The sequence below is a fragment of the Pipistrellus kuhlii genome, unplaced genomic scaffold (assembly GCF_014108245.1).
Source record: "Pipistrellus kuhlii isolate mPipKuh1 unplaced genomic scaffold, mPipKuh1.p scaffold_m20_p_4, whole genome shotgun sequence".
NCBI lineage: Eukaryota > Metazoa > Chordata > Mammalia > Chiroptera > Vespertilionidae > Pipistrellus > Pipistrellus kuhlii.
Genome location: NW_023425540.1, coordinates 51,325,893 through 51,346,710, shown reverse-complemented (window position 1 = coordinate 51,346,710; position 20,818 = coordinate 51,325,893). Strand labels below are relative to the sequence as shown.

Genomic DNA, 20,818 nt, shown 5'->3' with positions numbered 1-20,818 from the left:
GATCAAAGAGGAACGTACACCTATGTTTGAAAAAGGTTAGATTTCTAATCTGTGAGAAGGAAAAGGGACAAGGGGGTGGACATCGGGCCTAAAGATGACTGCTCTGAGGGGGAGAGAGACAGTGCTGGGGGATTCCCTGGTTCACAGCTCCCAGACCTCCGGGGCTCCCTTGTCTCTTGGAATGAGAAGGCAGAGCAGGACTGTAGGGCAAGTGTGAGCCATACCCTGTTATTCCTATCTGCAGGATATTCACAGTTCATAGGTAAAAATTTGTGTTTGGGACACAGACTCGGCATCAGAATTCATTGGCATTTCATAGTAAGGCACCTGGCACTGCTTTGTTCTTTTCCTGACTGTAATCATTTAGCTAATGAGAATCCCTCTCGATCTCAGACTTGTGAGGACCATTTCATAGAAATTGGAGGAAACAGAGCTCTTCCCTTGCTCAATTAGGGAGTAGTATTAACCAAGCTCCCACACCCCATCCAAACTGCTGATCCTCCCCTTAGAATTCTGGAGCTTTCCACTTAGTAGATTTTCAAAGGCAAACTGCAGGTTTAATCATAAAACAGCCCTAGATGTCTCTGGTGTCCCACAAGTGAGAAAATCTAGGGCACAATCTAGGCTTTTGGCCTGAAATGAGTTATTTTTTTTTGTGTGTGTGTGTGTGTGTTTTTATTATTATTATTATTATTATTATTATTATTATTATTATTATTTTATTCCATTACAAGCAGCTTTCAGTTAGGTTTTCAGAAAGGCATTGGTTGCTTTTTGAGGTCTTTGAAAAGTGCTAAAGGTGTATGTCAATGCTGCCTGTGCATGTCACTTTCTGCTTGCAAAAGGTGTAGCGGGGAGTTGTTCTCTCGGGGCTCTGGTGAATGCCCGGGAAAGCTGCTTGCCTGGCCCATGCCAGGAACTCTGGACGGCAGAGGGAAATACTCCTCGATCCAGCCCCTTTGAGCGTACCATCCCTCAGCTCATTCGGGTTTTGCACAGAGGTTGGTTTGTGCAGGCCATAGTTGGTAATAAACTTGAGGAGTAAAAGCTCACCCCTGGAGGAAGCAGGGACTCGCCCAGGAGCAGTAATTCACTTTCAGTGAATGGGAGTGGACTCATGTTTGGTTGTTACAATTACACCTTTGCAAATTCAATGTTTTATTTTTACTCCAGTGCATACATCTGTATATGCTTCGGTGCATGGATGTAGATACAGATTTCAGTTTGAAACTTGAATCACTTAACCCGTGTCTGCCAAGTGTACACGGTACCGATGCAGCATGTGGCACCTGGGAAAGTGCCACAATGAGCCCAGGAAATCTGTGCTCTTACAAGGCACGTGGCAGTGTCCTGATCGAACCACAGACACCGCTGCCGGTGCCTGTCACTGCTGTGTAGGGAGTGACAGAGGTACACCTTAGCCTGCAGCCGCACGTGCAACTTGTCTCTGAGGCCATGAGGGTCTGATTAAACCCAGCCCACCCACTGCGAGAGAGCTCTCGGCATCCCAGCTGCCATTCAGAATGTGAAATCCAGGATATGACCTGTCAAGATGAGCCACTTGAGCATAGTGTGGCAATGCAGCTGTCATTGAGATGCACCAGCCTCCAGAGGAAAGCATTCAAACTGTTTCCATGGTAGGGTGAATACAAATACACAGCTCCAGTCACATTTGAATGTGATTGCTTTTCAGCAAGATGGTCTATGCTGAATATGCACATTAATGGAAGTGATCCCTTACCTCCTCTCATCTTTGCTGAGCATTTTCTGGCAGCAAACCGGTTCAATATTTCTTTTGGTCTGGAGTTGAGAGGGGCATGGGATATTTGGATGCCATACAAATTTACAATATGCATTTTTCCCCTTCTGTTTCTTCAATAGAAACAAATTGCTATAGATCCCCAAAGGTATTTTAGTGAAAAGTTTGGAAACCAGACAGCTCCACAATCCAGATTTAAAAGATGGATTTTATTTTTATTCCTTGACACTGAACTTATTCTAGACAACATTTTTTATATATGCCACTAACACCAAAATTTATACTAGAATTTGAAAATGTCTAACTTGTGACATGAATGTCAAGAGAAGATCGGTGAATAAGATTAGTGATTATATAAGCATTTTCCTAATGGTGAATTAACATGTATGACCTCTCAGCTGTATACACATGGTGGCAGTAAATCAATTTTAGAGTAAATTTATTTTTTTAAGTTACTATTAAAAGTTTCTGAAAAATAGGAAATATGTTTGAGTTTGGTACTTTCTTGATAAAACTGGCGGAAATATGTCTCATAACAAAAATGCCTCATCATAGACAGAGTTTTGTCAGGAATTATACCAATCTGCATTGTCAACCAACTGACTTCCTTTTAATAGCATAAAGGAAATGAGAGATTCAGCTAACATTAGAGCTTTAAAAAGTCTTTCTATCCCCAATATTTTATTTTATTTTAAAGCAATATTGTCAACTGCGTATTCTGAAATTTAAATAATTATATCTATGAGATATTTGTTTGCATATATATAATATATTCTCATAGAAAACTAGAGGTATATATTTACATATGTATAATTGCATATGTAAACATAATAGGTGACATATAACTGTATATTATATAGACATACTTGATAGTATACTTATATATTCACTTGATTAATTAGAATGAAATGTTCTCTTTCTTATAATAATTCAGAACTTGTCTATCCCAAAATACCTGAAAGCCACCACTGAACTTTGAAATAACCTTGAGGCTTTCACACATGTCATTTCCTCACTGTACTGTGACAAATATTTTTTCCCAAACACCTATCATATTCCCCAGATGGCTTAGCAGTCATCACTGGCAGAGTGTGAATAATGTTTTAGGTTGAACAGATGAAAGCAATTTGTAATTTTCCCCCTTTCTGAACCAGCTTTGTTTTGATGAATCAACTGGAAATGGCAGAGAAAACTTTTGTAGAGTTGTGTTTGAAAAGGAGCAGTGTTTTCCCACATTGGAATACGTGTATGTAATCAGCTCTGAAATGTGGTAAGAGACAGGGAACAGGGCAACTGGCCAGACTGTGTGAGAATAAAAACAGGAAGATCATTACTTAGCATTGCAATGTAGTTCCCAATTTCTTTAGTCTATATAGAACCACATATATAAATCATTGTAGGTCAAAGCAACCAGACCTCAATCACATTTTGAAAAGAGGGGTTTTTATACATTTTTACATATATTTATCACATTGCCCATGCTTCTTTCTCTCTGGTCAGAATACTCTTTGAAGAACTAGAGTTCTGGAAATGCAGAAAGTGCTGATGAAGTGTTAAGAGAGTAGGAAATCACCTATTCTTCTGGCAAGGATTTGTTTATCCTGCCAAGTTAATTTTATATAAGTTATAATTGTATTTTTGACCTTAATATAGTCAACTTAAATTGAGCCTTACTGGCAGTTCAGTTTCAGGGAAAGCTCTCTCCAAATATAAATTAAATACTATTTTCTTTTAAAGAAATGGTTTTAAAAGTCTACCTAAAACAAATTTATTTCCATGGTTATAAAAAGCACATTTACTGATGCATTGATATTCCATTTACATTCAATATAATTTATTTTCCTCATCATAACCAGTGGCCAGGCCTAAAAAGCCACTTAATGCCCAGAGTTCAGTCACTCTCTGCACATCGAGAGCCTGTCTCTGAACTGATAATTCTGCTGTTGGAAGAACAATCATAATGGAGTATTTTTAGTTTTCCTTAAATTAAGGCCTATAAGACCAACTAATTGACAATTGGTCTAGATTAGATAACTCTGAATTCTTGAACACTTAAGAATTTGGGAACTTTATATTCTACAGACATAATTTAATAACCCAAACATGAACTATCAAAGAGCCTCAGTGCACTTCTTATCCCTTCTCGTTACTACATTTCAACACCGTTGACAAAGAGGGTTTAATGTTAATATTGTAAAATGAAACAGTATACGGTAGGTAGAATTTATAGACCATTCTCACAGAAATTTTTAAATCTGCTCTATTTGAAAATCATGAAATTTCATACACTCCTTTGGAATGTCAAAATAAATAGTGCAACTTAAATCTAATAAAAAACAATTAGAATATTTATTATGCTGTTTCTACTGGCACTTCAGAAAGCCACCTGTTTTACCTTCTTCAGTGAACAATCACTAGTCCTAATAAGGTGGTTAAGGATCTGATCTACCAAAGTCATGTAGCAGCCACTTTGAGGAACTTAATAGGTATATTTTCTTATTTACTTATGGAGCTCTACAGAATGGCCTACGTTGGTGTCTTTTTGTCTTTTAGATTCTCTAAGTTAACATTTTATAGACAGACAGGTCAGTTCCTGAGCTACTGCTTTTGCTTTCATACACTATTGGTAGGCCATGGATGAAAAGTCTTGTTTTCATGCCAATACAAAATGAAGGACCCTCTGGACAGTTTTTACCGGGCACCCAAGAATTGTAATGATTTATAGCCTTTTTGGTGTTGCATTTCACTTATTCTCTTTATTTGAAAGGATCTATATTAAGATAGCTACTAAGACATTGTAGGGATGTTCTTATTAGTTAAGCAAGACCATCTGAGAGTCAGTATGAAATTTCTTAATATTTTAACCTAAATATTCTTATTCCAAAACTTAAATGTGATTTATTCTTCAGTAATGTGTACTCCTTTTCTCAACCTGTCTATTTCCCAGATTCATCTTTTGCTCTCCCCTCTCTAGGGATGTTTTGTGCCTTCAAGAAGTTTACAAATGAAATTTGAGTCAGCATACAAAACAATAGTACATGAGTGTACTAACACAAGAAAAACAGATGGTCAAGAATACCATACACATGCTTTGTAAGCCAGCTCCCGCAGATTGCCAGTTTTCAGATATTTCCCCCCCAAGTAGAACCAATCATTAGACCAGTGATTTGAGAAGCTTTATTATGGAAATATTCCTCTTGAACAACAACAACAAAAAGCCATTTCAATTTCTTTTCATTTTAAAGAAAGTTATGTTTCACCCTCTTGGTAAGTTTGTCATGAAGTCTGTGCTAATTTTCTCCATCAACTCACATTCTTATTCAAAGTGACTGAGGAAAAAGTGTTGTTACTCTAATTCCTGAATTTCTGTTATATCAGTACAGCTAAAAGAAAACAAATAGTATGAAATAAATGGCTGTCCTAGACCAACTGCCTCTAAGTGTATGTGAATTTCATTATTGCTGTATTTAGTTGAATTGTATAGTTCACATTCTAGATGGAACCCTAATGATTATTTCTCTCTGCCTATTAAAATGTAGCAAGTTTAAAAGAAGTAACTATAGGTTTTTTGTTTGTTTGTTTTGCTTTGTTTTCCTAGGTGATTTTTTAAGCCCTAGTATTAGAATGTAGGCAATATTTCATCAAGTTCTTTAAACAGAAACAAGAATTAAACTAAACTGAACTCGAATTCACTAGTTGACTGTTATGTAGCCATGTGCATAGGTAATGTGATTGGCCATTCCTAATATGACTGCATCAACATACTATATTAAATTTCATATGTATATAAATTCATAATGAACTGGGAAAAAAGGCAAAGGTTTGATCAGATGTCAAGGGTGGTCAAGTATCAAAAGTAGAGTAATTCCTCCTAAGTTAATTTGGCAGGATTCTTGCTAAAAGTACTCAGCAAGGATAGACACAGAAGGCCAAAGGACTGGCCTAGTTGACAAGAGGGTACAGAAGAGCCTAAATAAAGTTTGGTCCAAGAGAGAATATTATACCCATGAGTACAATTACTACATTATAAGGTAACTGTAGGTTTAACCCTTTGAGAAACTTTCAGACCTTGTTCTACATCATTTTACTCTCAATCACAAGCCCAACAATATATGAAGGTTTCAGTTGCATCACATTCTCACCAACACTTAATATTATTTATCTTTTTAAAAGTTATAATCATTCTTATTGGTATGAAAAAGAATCTCATTGTGACTTTGACTCACATTTCCTTGATGGCTATTAATGTTGACCATCTTTTTTCATGTTCATATTGGCAATTTATATCTTCTTTGGAAAAAATGTCTATTCCTTTGCTCATTTTTAAATTAAGTATTTTTGTGTATCTATTATTGAGCTATAAAATTTATGTATTTTAAATGCACGTCCCTTATCAGTTATGTGATTTGCAAATATTTTCACCTATTCTGTCGCGAGGTGTTTTTTTGTGGGGGTTTTTTTCTTCCCATTTCATTTTTATGGTATTCCTTGAAACACAAACATTTTTAATTTTGATGAAGTCCAATTTATTTTTTTTATCAATTGTGGTTTTGGTGTCATATTTAAGGAGGCTTTGGCTAAGGTCATGTTACATTATTCCTCTATTTCTTCTAAGAGTTTTACCTCTTAACTATAGTGTATGATTCACTTGAGTTATCTTTTGCAATGGGTATGATGAAGGGGTGCAACTTCATTCTTTTGACATTGAATTTTAACTGAATATTAAAATAACTGAAAGGGGCAGGTTAAAAAAAACACAATAGTCTGGTTGTGTAGTACTGTTTTCACTTCCATATTTTTCCATTGTAAAGAATATTATATTACATAATGTAATATAATATTATATTACATAATGTAATTTCTTATTGTTTTATTTCTTCAGAAGTACAAGAGCATTCTTATAAAAAAATATCTACTAATAGTCTTCCATTCAGCAACTACTTTATAAATGTGCTTTATATATTAAGTGATTCTCCTTAAAAATATGTTAAGGAGATCAGCAATAGTTATGCTAAAAAAAGAGAAAAGGGAGGAAAATTGCATTGATTCCATGAGATTGAATTTGCATCAAATAAAGATTGACATCTGGAGGGGGAAAATAAGTATTTATTGACATTTGACTTGATGAAATATATTACATATCAACCTTATAGCCCTTCAAACTTTATATAAAAATTTAAATTTATACCTTAATTAATCATGTGGAACAGTTCTATTTCTAGTGATACGTAGCTTTGGAGTATAACACAGAGCTCACAGCCTGCATCCCTGGCATTACGTTAGCAATACCCCCATCTTTGTTGTTTGTTTGTATGTTTGTTTGTTTTTAAGCTAGAATCTCCATTCTATACTTACTAAATGTCCTTTACTGCATGATAAATTATGCCAAAGACAAGGCAAATGTCTGAATGTCAAGTCACTTCAGCATCACATCCTCTATGGCAGGAATAAAAAGAGAATAATGACCTAAATCTAACTAACCTCCCCCCATGCTGTTATTTTGATACTTGCTGGGAAAGCTTTAAAAAAACACTTCAAACCTGCTTATGGCCATTTTTTATTTCATTACTTCACTGGATTCTGAGAAGAACTCAATCTTTGGCTGATAATTGTACACTTTGCTACAAGCATTCTACATTACTGAATGGATTAGAGATCACATTTTTGGTCCATATTCCTTCTGAAATAGATTTCAGTACAATTCCTATCAGGAAGGTTAATGTAAACTAAACATATACATTTGAAAATAGCCCAAATCAAGCATAAATAAGATCAGACCATTAAAAGAGTTGTTTACATTTTGTAACAGTAAAATGGACTTTTACTGGGAAACTGTTTTTATGTTTGGCTAAGGGATATGGAAATGTAATCTCTAAGTGCTTCCTTAGACTAAATGTTTGTAAAGGAAACATTTGCATGAGTAAAATACCACTTTCATCTTACAATATATGACTCATTTTTTTTTTTTGCTAGGTTTTGGGATTATCTATCCCAGTTGATTTTCTTTCTTTTTCTATAGAATGCCATGTCTTATGATAAATGATTTTATTGCTTCCTTTTAATTGTAATAATAAAAATGTAAGGTTTGTTTTTTACAATTGTTGATTTTTAAAAAGCAATCTAATCTCATAAGAAAGATAATACAAAAAGATTAACCTCATTTAACTTCTTCATCATGCTTCAAAACCATATCCCTTCTATGTTGCTTATATTTCACCATTGGATGTCACCACTTCCTCATTCTGACATTTACACTATTAATTTCAATTATCTTTCAGAATTCAATCTGGTTAAAAAATAGCTTATTAAAACCTTTGTCTTTACATCCACTTTATTTTTGCCATAACCTCCATGTTCCAGTTCAAAATTTTAAGCATAATATTTAAGTAGTCTCAAAATAGTTAGAATTCATTTATGTATTATAATCATTTTTAGATTCTCCTTCTCCAAAATCTAACTAACTTATGATATACTTTTGGTGTAGTCCTTTTAAATTGATTCTGGTTTCTGAAATGATAAAGTCTAAAGGATTCCTCTGTTTATTTTTGTTTACTTTTCTCTCGTCTCAACAAAATTCCATTTTCCTATGTGATATCATTCTCTCCCATTAGTTTTACCTTTGAAATTATAGTGAATAGTATTATAATTTTTAGAAAATCAAAAATTAATTTATTATGACTGTGTAAGTAAACTTTATGGCCACTAGTTAAAAGTATTATAGAGAATTAGAAATTAATTTTCAGCAGGATTGATTTTATCAAACAGCTCTATAATGTTATTGAAGGGAAACGCTGCATGTTATTTCAGATCACACATATCATAAAATAATTAGTAGTGAATAACTACAAGCAAAACATAAAGTGTAGATTACCAATACAACTGGATAAACTTTCATGTTCCTCAATCCAAATTCAGGTTGCTGTGACCTTTTATAAATGACAGTTTCACATGTGGTAGAAACCATATCAGGGATCTCATTTTATTGGTTGATAATGTGCCACTGAATAAGTTTAAGGGGTTTGCCCAAGATCACATAATTTGCTAAAGGTACAGCCAAGCCAAGACTTCCACTTTTTCAGTGCTTTCCCACTATTAAATACTGTCACTCAGAGATGTGTGTTCCCCACTTTTTTTTTTTTAACACTACATATCGCCAAAAGGCCAGCAAGAAGAAATTAAATAAACAGTCATTAGTACGTACTTTGTATCCAGCACTGTGTTATAATACCATGAGATGAAATAGATTTATCTTTCTATTTTATTACATAACTAGAGGCCCGGTGCATGAAATGTATGCTGGGGGGGGCGGGGGTTCCTCAGCCTGGCCTGTGCCCTCTTGCAGTCCGGAACCCCTCACTCATTACCGCCCGCCTGCTCACTGCTCATTACCGCTCAGCTCCCTGCTCCTTAGCTCTGCCATGGATGCAGGATAGGCTTCCACCGCTGTGGCTGCACTTGCCAGCTGTGATCTCAGCTTCGGGCTGAGCAGTGCTCCCCCTGTCAGAGCACACTGACCACCAGGGGTAGCCCTTGCATTGAGTGCCCACTGGTGGTCAGTGTGCACATAGCAACCAATTGTTCTGGTAATTCTGCCCTAATGGTCCCTTAGGCTTTTATTATATAGATACATAATGTTAAACTTCTGTATTAGTATGTAGTGAAGCTATCTTTACAGATATGCAAGTCATTCCCCTATCTTCTCTCTTTACAAACAGGGCAAAAATAAACAACTGCATGGAAATTTCTCAACGGCACCTTTCTCTAACTTTGAATTTTCTTATACAAATCTTATGGAGCTACAGGTCAGGAGGTATACTTTCTATGTCTTTTCTGCAGTCAACGGTATACTGGAGCTGGCTTGCAAGAACTGATTATGTCATGTCTTCCCATCTCAGTGTTCACTGATGTCAGGTTAGAAGCCTGAAATCGGCTGTGATGGGAACATTTACACCACGGAAACTGGCAAATGTTGTGGGTCTGTAATGGTCTCCCCTAATCAGTGTCTGCTATTAGACATTTACCAACATACCAACATACAATGCATTGGTTGAGCAAAATTGGGCATGTTATTTTACTTCTTAAGCTATTAACTGCTCCTTCTGTGAAGTAGGAATGCTAATACAATATATACTATATGATATATAACAGAATTTTATAAGGTTCATGTGAAAGTACTTTGAAACTGAGTTTCAAGTAGAATGACTATCGCAGTCATTAGAGTTGTATGTTCACTAATAAAATATGCGACACTTGGCAAAACCAATATAGTTTAGGTAGATCGAGAATTTCTTAACACTGCACTTACACATAAACTGACTAGGGAACTGGCCAGATAAAAAGAAAAAGAATGAAATTCAGAGCTAAAGTCAAAGTCTGGATTTCTAAAGTGGACATCTAATAACATAAACAGGTACCAAACAGAATATAGAGATTATTGGGACTAAGGTATTATTATTACTTTTTCCACATGCCATAATTCCTCTGTGCCTCTGATGAATTAGGCTTAGGAAGGTGGATAAATATTTTCTGTATGTAGATTATGAAGGCTTCTGCAGAAAGAATTTTCTGTTTTCTTTTTATCACCTACTTAATACAGACCTCTGTATACAAAGGGCTCCCAGATAAAAATATTGACAGATTGACCTCTTGAGGTTACACATCCCTGCTTTCATTTCCATGACACTTAAAAATACTTTTAAATCTGCATGGAAATCCCTACCCTTTGATACAGTGTCACTGCCTTTGGCATTTGCAGTGTGGTTAAGTAAGTTATATATTGAAACTGTAAAATCCTCTTCTGATTTAAATACTTTTGAGAGGGTATAAAACGTGGCTCCTGCATATTGGTCAGCTCTTTGAATAAAACAAAACAAAAACAAACAAAACAAAAACATACAAAAGACCTTTGTGTAAAAAACATTACCAACCAGCAGACTGTTAATCACCAAAACATATTCCAGTCCTTTCATTTTTCCCCATGTGAACTCCATGTGGAAACTAGACTTCTGGGACTTGCTATTTCAAGCTGAGTAATCTTGAAAACTAAGGAAATCAATTTTAACTAAAAATAAATTGATTTCCTTAGTTTTCAAGATTACTCAGCTTGAAAACTAAGGAAATCAATTTATTTTTAGTTAAAATTGAAAATATTATAGTCAGATAGATGTGGACTTAAATCTTGGTTCCATTACCTGCAATTTCCATGATCTTATACTGGTTATATAATCTTCTCAAGCCTGGTTTCCTCATATGTGAAATAATATCTGATCATAGGTTTAAGGTGAGTATTAAGTGGAGAAAAAAAACAACAGCATACCTAAAACTCTTAACACTACCTCTGCCCATTGTGGATACTCAGTAAATTATTATCATCTTTGCAGCTTTTCAATAGATTGTTTGTGTTTTTTACTCCTGTGTTTACTCTTAGCTTGCCAAATCACATAAAATATGCCTCTCTGTCTTTTTGTTTCTTCACACAAGAAGAAGATATAAGATCATTTTTTGCTCCCCTGGAATAATATAAGGATTAATTAATTCATGGTGGATTGAATTATTCTCAGGGTGTACAGTACTGAAAGTTCTATTTTTGTTTAAAGAAATTATCACCAACCTTTCTTTTATGGCAAGACAAATTATCTCATAGTCTTTAAAAACAAGTATCACTAACTTTACCAAAAACAAATTTAAGTTTTATGCATTTAACAAAAAGGAATTCGTGTTATGTTTCATACTGCAGACTGGGAATACATGAAAGGACTATTTGAACAGTTGAAAGCAAAATACCAGAGATGTTCTAGTTCAGCATGCCCAGGATGACCGCTTTAAGTTTTACTTTATATAGCCCCTCCACACGGGTTACTCTAAAGAATGAACTAACACATTGACAAATATGTAGGACAGAATCCCTGTGGTGAGCCTTTACCTGCTGGTAGACAGTGTGCGTCATAACTACCAGTCAGCTGGTCAAACAGTCAGCTGATCGAACGGTCTGCCAATCACTTAGGCTTTTATATATATATAGACTAGAGGCCCAGTGCACCAAGTTCAGGCACGGGGCTGGGGGTGGAGGGGAGTCCCTCAGCCTGGCCTGCACCCTCTTGCAGTCTGGGACCCCCCGGTGGATATCCCTCAAACAATTCAGGGTCCCTTACTCCTTACTGCCCACCTGCTCACTCCTTACTGCTTGGCTTGCCGCTCTTTGGCACTGCCATGGAGGTGCAGTGGGTCTAAGTCTAGATATATTTGCTCTTCCCTGAAAAGCTTCATGAATTTTTTTTTAATTGAAATAATAGTATATAAAATCTAAGCCAAGTGTTTAAATACAACTATGACCAAAAATCTAATAATTTTCCCCTTACATTTGGATGGCAGAAATATATTTCCTCAAATAGGAGATATTAATTAAAACAAAATTTAAAAAAAATACGGCAATTTATTATTGGACAACTTTGAAATAGGGAAACATCTATAACCCTTTCAGCAGGTTCCACACAAGGTAATGAATATATCAAGAACTATTAGGAACCCCCTTCCATACCAGAGATGCTGATTAACTTCTGAGTTTTTTGTGCTTGTCATGCTTGTCAAATGAACAAAGTGTGGCAACAATGATGGGTTATAACATTTTGGGGTTTTTTAATGCCTTTTAAAATGAATAGTATAAAATACTTATTAGCACTGACATATATTTTACCAATTTTACAAAATGTTAAACTGAATAAGTGGTGAATTAGTTGCAAATATATGTTTTATGTTGTTCTTCTATGGGTTGAGGCAATGTTTTTAATTAGCCTTAATAAAATATTACTTGGACAACTGAAGTTGAAGAAATATGTTATTATAATGCAGGTAAAGAATTTATTTGTTTGGGGTTTTTAAGTTAAATAAGAAGTTTTGAAAAACTATAAGCATAGTTTCAAATTCTCTTTACCCAGGAGATTACTTAGTCACTGCCCACTTACTATGCCTTTCCCAACATATTTAACACTTTCTGAGAAGATTCCAGTCTGTATATAAATGTTTTCTACTAATTTATTTTTAATATAAGATTACACAACAATATTTACCTAACATTTCAGGTACCCTGGCTAATTCTATGACCTTAAAATTAGCAATATAACAAAATAAACGCATTAGTATTCTAAATGCTTAAGAGATACATTTCTTCAGTAATCTTTGTGTATTATTTATAAAGATACTTTTCAAATTTCATTTACTTCAATTCTTCATAGTATATTTGATATAGGCTATGTTGTATGTTTCTCTAAATTATCTTTTCTGTGTATGTGTGTGCTGTTGTTTTTTCCAGTTACTGGCTGACAAACAAAGTTCCTATCAAAAGACCCAGCACAGGCCTCCTCATGTACACACTTGCCACAAGATTCTGTGATGAAATTCACCTGTATGGATTCTGGCCTTTCCCTAAGGATTTGAATGGAAAAGCCGTCAAATATCATTACTATGATGACTTAAAATATAGGTACTTTTCTAATGCAAGTCCTCACAGAATGCCATTAGAATTCAAAACATTAAATGTGCTACACAATCGAGGCGCTCTGAAACTGACCACAGGAAAGTGTGTAAAGCAATAAAGCACATTTGAAAACAGACAAACAAACTGAATATGCACTTCTTTTCTGAAGATGCTTCCTAAGATCTGAAAATAGGATCCAAAACAAAGACTGGGTTTCAGCATCCACCAATTACCTGAAAGGTGATCAAGGACATTCATGAGAAATCCACTACCAGCTGATGAAATATCTGCCAAGTGCTCTAAAATTTAAATATGTAGACTTCAAGGGTCCTAGTAAGTGCCACTTCCACGAAGAACACAGTTTGAATGTATAATCAGTACTGTTTACAAGATCCAACAATGCACTTGTCATTATTTACTGAAACGAAGATGTTCATCACTGTCGGGCTGCCTCTGTGATGCCACACACATGAGAAAAGGAACAGCGGAACACAACTCAGCCCTTGGGGAAATTAACCATTCTTGTCAGCAGATATGAAGATGGAAACTGAGCAGAGAAATACACGAGATTCAACAACTCAAGGAAATGCCTTTAGTCAGGACTCTGAGTCTGATCATGGGTTTTATGTTTCCATTTCTGTTTTTATTTGTCTGGAATCTCTTTTGGTTTGGGGTGTTTAGAAATTCTTTCTAAGACAAATATGAGTGAGATAAATAACCTTCATGTGGTCATTTTTAAACTTCTTAAATTTTTAAAGAGCAATCACACAATGACTTTGTAAAAAGAAAAAAAAAAGTTTTATTTTGCACAACTCTAAACCTCCAGAATTTTTTCCTGTGATATAGAAGGTACCAGCTAAACTATACCATTAAATAATCTTGAATCATTCTAAAGAAAAGATGTTCTATGTCACCTAGCGAGAAAAAAAATGTACTTTTGGTACCAAAGATTATACTGATGTTTCTACACAACAAACCATTTTCTTTTCGTGAAAATAATATATTAATGTGTTATTTTATTAATGTGAAAGTCCTCTTTAGGTATTTTAAATTTTCAAAACTCAAACTTTATTTTTATTTGAAGGAAGACTTACATGGTGTTTACATTTCATCATAATTTTGTGGAAGCACTTTGGCCTTTAAGAGTAAATGTTCACCTGATAGGACTGAATGTGACTTCCAGTTATTTGATATCCCCCTGATTGAAATAGAAAGGTTGGCATGCTCCTTATAGCATAGATTTTCTCAGTGCAGAAATAACATGAGTTTTGCTTCTGTAACAGAGATGATTCATTTTAATAGGCTTAACAGTGAAACTGTATGTCAGTATTTTGCACTTTGAATGGATTCAATTGACCAACATTTTTTCTGTGGTTAAATTTATTCAGTGTTATCATATTAATATGTTTTCATAGAAGCACATGGAGTTATTAATAAAGTGAGTTAGGATATTGTAGCGTGTAACAGAATCGACCAGTAGGCCTGTTTGCTGGTAACTCATGCTACACTGGTAGGTGATTCTGATGGTAACTTGTTTCTTTTGAAAGCAGAAGTGCTCCGTTTCCACTTCTACTCTTGTGTGAAACAACTCAGTTGACTTCTTGTTTTTTTAGGCAAGGCAGTTTGAAGAAAGAAGAATAGCATGCAGAGTATGTATGCTTTGTTTTTAGAGAAGACAGTCTGAGGGGGGAAAAAAGAGTAAATAGCGTGGAGCATGTAAATGAAGTCATGAAAAAAAGATATCAGTACAGTTCTTAATATATTAATGATATTTGGTATTTTTAAAAATACGTTAGAACTGTGTGATATAGGAGACTATATTTTCTGAGAATTCATGTGTCTCTAGGAAAACAAAGTAGAATAAAGAGATGCTTAGCTACAAATGGATAGAACATATGTACTTTTATCATTAATCTCCTATCTTCTAGAAATTTAAAAAGAATTAGGCACATGTTATGAATGTAAAGTTGAAAAACCTGATGGACTTAATAAATCAAAGATAGGGGATTTATAGAATCTTCATTTTGACCATTTGTGAATAAGTTGTTTGAGTAGCCTTTTATTGAATTTTATAGAAATTTTGAAATCACAAGTAAATCTTATATGTAAAATTAATCTCAGAACTTATTTAAAGTATGTCCTAAAAAATATCAGCAAGGTACCTTGCCATTTTTACTGCATTTTAGACAAATGTATTTAAATAATTTTAAGGCCACAGCAAAAGCATCCCAGCCATTCACTGTTCTGCGCATTGAAGCTTATCTCATAGATGCATTGGGTAGTGCCTTTTTAGCTTCACATTGCTTTGTTACCCCGTCCTTTCTGTTTTCTAAATGCGTTGCCCAGTTCTGAAAATGTTCGGCTTATAAAAAAGGGCTTCAGTATCAACTGAGACTACTTTTGTTTATCTCAGGGAGCTTTCCATACTCAAGAATGAATTCAATTAAGGCATCAAAGTGTTCAAAGAATACAAACTGTACATGATCATTTCATTCCCTATCATAAGCCTTTCCATCCATGCCTCCTGCTTCAAGAACTACTGTGGCCTTAATAGGGCAAGGAGATCACCGAAAGCTGACAGCAAGAATAGGAAAATAATTGAGGTTTGACCAATAAGGAGGCAAAAGGGACCGTGATAAAATCAAATTATACATGCATACTTGAAATGCCAGCTTTTTTTCTTTTGTACTATTATATGTTCATAGCTTTAGTTTTAGGTTTTTTTTTTTATTTTTATATCTTTGTTACGATTTAATCCAGTACCTGGCAATGCTCAGGCAGCTGGGTGGGAAAGGTTCCTGTCCTTCGGAGAACATAGATGTTACTGTGCTGTTGACATGAGAAGGCCATGGGAACCTGTTCATCATGATCACCCAGCCTGTTCTATTGTTAATATTAAGTTGCTGGAATTAAAAAAAAAAAAATCAGTAACAGATTTTCTGGGCAACTCTAATTAATTATTCAGCCCACAGGACTGCTGAAATTATTGTGGAAGTTTTTCTATCTAAAAGAAGGTGCTGGGCATTCAAATGTATTTATGTATTGTGTATCATATGAAGTGTGTATCAATTGCTAATGGGAATTTCTACATATATGCTTATAGAAGCAATTTATTTCAGTGACGCTATGCTTGCATTGGTGGTATAGTGGTGAGCATAGCTGCCTTCTATACATTATGGGTAGTGTACATACCAAGTAGTTATTAAGCTACTACACAGGAAAAAGGTGAGTAAAATAATTTATTTCTGACCGAGCGAGTTCGTCCCAATGCACAGTATTTGGTCCATAAAAGAGTTGTTTTCACGTGGTTATTGTTGGAAGTAGCTATAATTGTGGAAGGGGTGTAGAAAGAGTTAAATAGAATTAGTTGTTACCTCTACAGGTGTGAAATTTCCCATCAGACATTATCAATATACCAATGTTGTAAGGATTAAGTGAGAGGAGGTTATTGGTTGTATTTAATGAAAGAAAATCCAAATAAAGACCACCTAGAAATAGATATTTTATTATATATGTGCTATAGATATATCTATATAGTACAAATAGACATGTGTGATGCATATATACAATGCTATATATGTGTGTTTGTGTGTATACACACCGAGTCTGGAATATACACACACTAGACTTGTGTTATGCTAACGTCTTCAGGGGCCGCACCGTGAAGCACCCTGGAGATAAGACCCCCGTAGAATAAAGAAGTCCTTTTGAGACTTCAGTTACTAACCTGCTTTAAGAGGTGTCTACTTTATGAGTTCTTTGTTGCTCATACCTAGAGTTACAATAAGGGTCTAGTCTGTCTGAATCTTAAATAAAAAGAAAACTTTAAAATTAAAAAAAAAATGTCTTCAAGCTGGCAATGTGTTTGAATTGCAGTTTTCAGATTGTGGTTTCAGGCTCTGTGTCTCCCATTTAAATAGCACCTTTTAATAGACATGGTTTCTTTGAGTAGGCAAAAGCACAAGTGGTTCAAATGTAAATAGCAGGAAAAAAAGTTTACAAAGATAGCATTGCTGCACAGAATAATTGCTACTGAATATTTCTTATATAATTTGTGGAAATGAAAGATGAGGTTTATTCTGTCAAATTCATTCTGTCCAACACTGTTTTTCCTATTGTTTATGTAGAGCAATTGGATGTTATTGTTTTATTATTTGTAATATTGTAAAATAAATTAAATCCTTTTTTTTTCAATTTTCTCTTATTTCTTATACCCAAGCCCTTGGTTTTACTTTGTACACCAATATAAGGTCATGGTTTAGCTAATACCTTTGTCTTCCCTGCCTCTCAGTCTCAGCCATTGACAATTTGGCATTTATTTAAAGAGTATGCATGAGACTGAACAAAATCAAAAGCCCATGAACATCAGGAAATCTTTAACAATTTTATGTGTGGTTCGTTGTGTTTGTAGTTGAAGGAAGAGAATGTTACACAAGTTACAGCCATTTCTATTCAATTTATAGTCCTGCTAACTGCTGTCAGCTGGTCACTACAGCTTTATGGCAACAGAGGTCAATGGTTTCTCACACACTGCACATTCTCAAGGTTTTCCTATGACCTGCGATTTCAAATTTGCTAGTTTTCAGTTCACTTCCAGGAGATGATTCTGGAAAACCAAATGTTTAAATCCTTTAGTCTTTGTTTTCAGACTGCACTATTCCCCCCCCCCCCCGAAATTATATTACATATGATCACTTTTAGCATTCTGCAATTCTGAAATATTTGCTAGAGATCAACAGTGAATCATGGATCATTAATAATGGTTAATGAATATTGATCTTATTTATATCTGCATAATTACTTTTTAATTTCAAAGGTCTATATGCTATGGGGTCATTCCTCTCTATTCTGGACATATAATCAGTTCTTACCATAAACCTATGAGATAGATATTGCAAATGAGAGGTTGTGCGACTTTTAAAGGTCACACAGTTCAGAAGTGAGAGAATCAGTATTTGAACCAAAGCCGTCAATCTAATTTCAGTGTCTACCTACTGTCTTAACCATCACATTTTTTATTGTTGAAGGTATTATAGATATCCTCTTTTTTCCCCCAGTGACCTCCTCCACCCCTACCCCTGACCCTCCATCCCACAGGCTATGCTGCCTCTTTTCAACTGGAAAGAAGTTCCCTGGGAAACTGAAGGTTGCAAGTAAGTTATTTTGTAATGAACACAGAACAACAGTATAGGTGTGTACATAGGAGGGGGTGTCTGACATTGGCTTTAGGATAGTGTAATAAATGGCCCCTGCCCTCCATAAAAGAATGATCTCTAATGACAAGATGTGAGCCTTCTAGTTTTCCCCCTGGATAGTGCTGCATAAACAATGCCAACTTTTGCTCCAAATTTATTTATTTATTTATATATATATATATATATATATATATATATATATATATATATATATTCATACAAGGAGGATTATACTTATGTAAGAATCTGACTTTATGTGTTACAAAACGTATTTATGATAACAATTTTAAAGTCTAATTGTGAGGTTCCTCTATAAACATTTTTATTGAATTTGAGTGTTCGATTCATCTCCATTAGCAACTATTTCCGGAAATATCTTAGGGTTGAACTTGTGCAGATAGCTAAATTCATCCATTTTATATTAATTAAAAATAAAAACTAGTTTCCCGCTCTTGCTCAAAATGAAAGGAACTTAATCTCCAAATTAAGGGGATTGCTTAATGATTCTCCCTATGTATGACCTTCATTGTGCACAAGCCCATGAAAGTTAAAAAAAATTTTTTTTTTCAGATATAGGAATAAAATTAGTGTTCCACCCATTTAAAAAAGATTTTGGACACTTCATTGCTTAAGTTCTGAAATTTCAATAAACAAATTATATGAACTAATTGAATGCCAATATAAATATCTCCTCTTTTTTGCTTCTATATTGCTGATTTCTAATTCAATCGCCAAAGTAGAATCTCTCAACTAAACACGAGAATGTTAGTCCAGGTCATGCTCTACAAAAATGCCTGAGTGAATGACAATTCTGTACATCTCTCCCTTGGAGATTCAGAGATGCACTAACATAAAAAAAATCAAAGAAATTATATAATAAAAGTTTATTATTTTTTAAAGTCATAGACAACTTTATACATCACTTCTGTAGAGTATTAAATTATGTTTTACAGACCATACATGGGGCTAGTACTTGCAAATAACAAACAACACAAGATAACAGGTAAAAGCTGCAGTTTTAGAAAAGCTGAGCCTGACTTTATTCAGTATTATCTTTTCCCATAGACCAAAAATATTGTCTTAATAATATTTTCAAGCATAAAAATAATTTAAACTGGCACTTATTCTCTAAACTTTTAATATTAATTTTACATTAACAATTACTCTCTCTGAACTATTAATCATATCATGCCTAAATTCTTAAGAGCAGTCCCAAAGGTAAACTTCATTGCTCATTATAAGTAGTGTACACAAATTAGTTAGTGTTAAGACACTAATAGCACTGGAAGGGGGAAAATATGCAATGAGGTGCTAATTTGCATTTCTAGAGCAACTCAGTATATTACCGTAAGCTCTCTCCCTACTGTCCATCCAGCCCAGCTTCCTCCAGCCTCCCATCACCACACAGATGGGCTGTCTATGAGCACATCTGCCTGTGCTGCCACAGAGTAAACACACCCAGCTGGTAGCAGATGTTTTCCAGGAGAGATTGCTACCACTGGAGTTGTTCCGCTTTGGATTCTGTGTTAGTTGATCTCCATGACTGGGCAGAAGGTCATTGTGTTCAAATACATCATTTGTCTCTCAGGTACAGAACAATAGCAGGGTAGATGCAGACTCCACTGTTTGATATTACCATGTGCATGTATGTAGAAATGCTCTGAAGGCCCTCCTACTAAGTCAAAATTTTTCTTTTTATAAAATATGAGCTGTTGTAAGACACTTTTTTTGCTGAGCTCTTCAAGGTAAGAGAAAAATAAGTAGAGTCTCTGTGGTAACTGTTGCAACGGTTAGTGTTCTTGTGGGTTGTTATGATAAGTGTGTGTATTCATGGTTCTCAGTCTTGCTTTATATCAATATGCTAAGCATTCATTAATGGAATAATTTTATGTAATTCTATAGATACTGATAACATGCTTTTCTTCTGTAAGTTTATTATTTCACTTAGGATGGATATATTTGAAAACTTACTGATGATATGTAAAATCTAAAAATACTTCATCTTATAAATGGTTACCTTTGTTGGCATTTATAAAGTAATACTACCTGCTAGGCACTCAAATAAAACACGAGGAATACCTTTCTACATGGTATGTTTTCAAAATTTAAATAGAAAAGATATACAAGAAAATAACCATAGTCTTTGGTGGCAAGTGTTCTATTCCCAGAGTGCCAGAGAATTGGGGAGCGCAGAGGAGGCCAAGCAGAGGGCACAGGTTGCATTGAGTAGGGTTTGCAGTCAGGTGGTAAACACTCTATTAAGAGAGAAGACCCAAAGAATGATTTCTTTAGTAATCTAATCAGCAGGGTTTGAGAAAGCATTATCCTATTATAAAAACACTTTCTACCTCTGCTCCTGACCAAATTTCCCCTGAATCACCATTGAATTAC

General features: G+C 34.8%; 1 protein-coding gene across 1 annotated transcript in view; it reads left to right on the top strand.

The window, feature by feature from the left end:
- The window catches only part of ST8SIA4 (ST8 alpha-N-acetyl-neuraminide alpha-2,8-sialyltransferase 4), an 81,415-nt gene extending 63,984 nt beyond the window's left edge, over positions 1–17,431 (top strand). Inside the window, exon 5 of the mRNA XM_036410327.2 lies at positions 13,068–17,431. Coding sequence (XP_036266220.1) covers positions 13,068–13,350 — 283 coding nt within the window. The 3' untranslated portion in view covers positions 13,351–17,431. The remainder of the gene's footprint in view (positions 1–13,067) is intronic.
- The last annotated feature ends 3,387 nt before the right edge of the window (positions 17,432–20,818 follow it).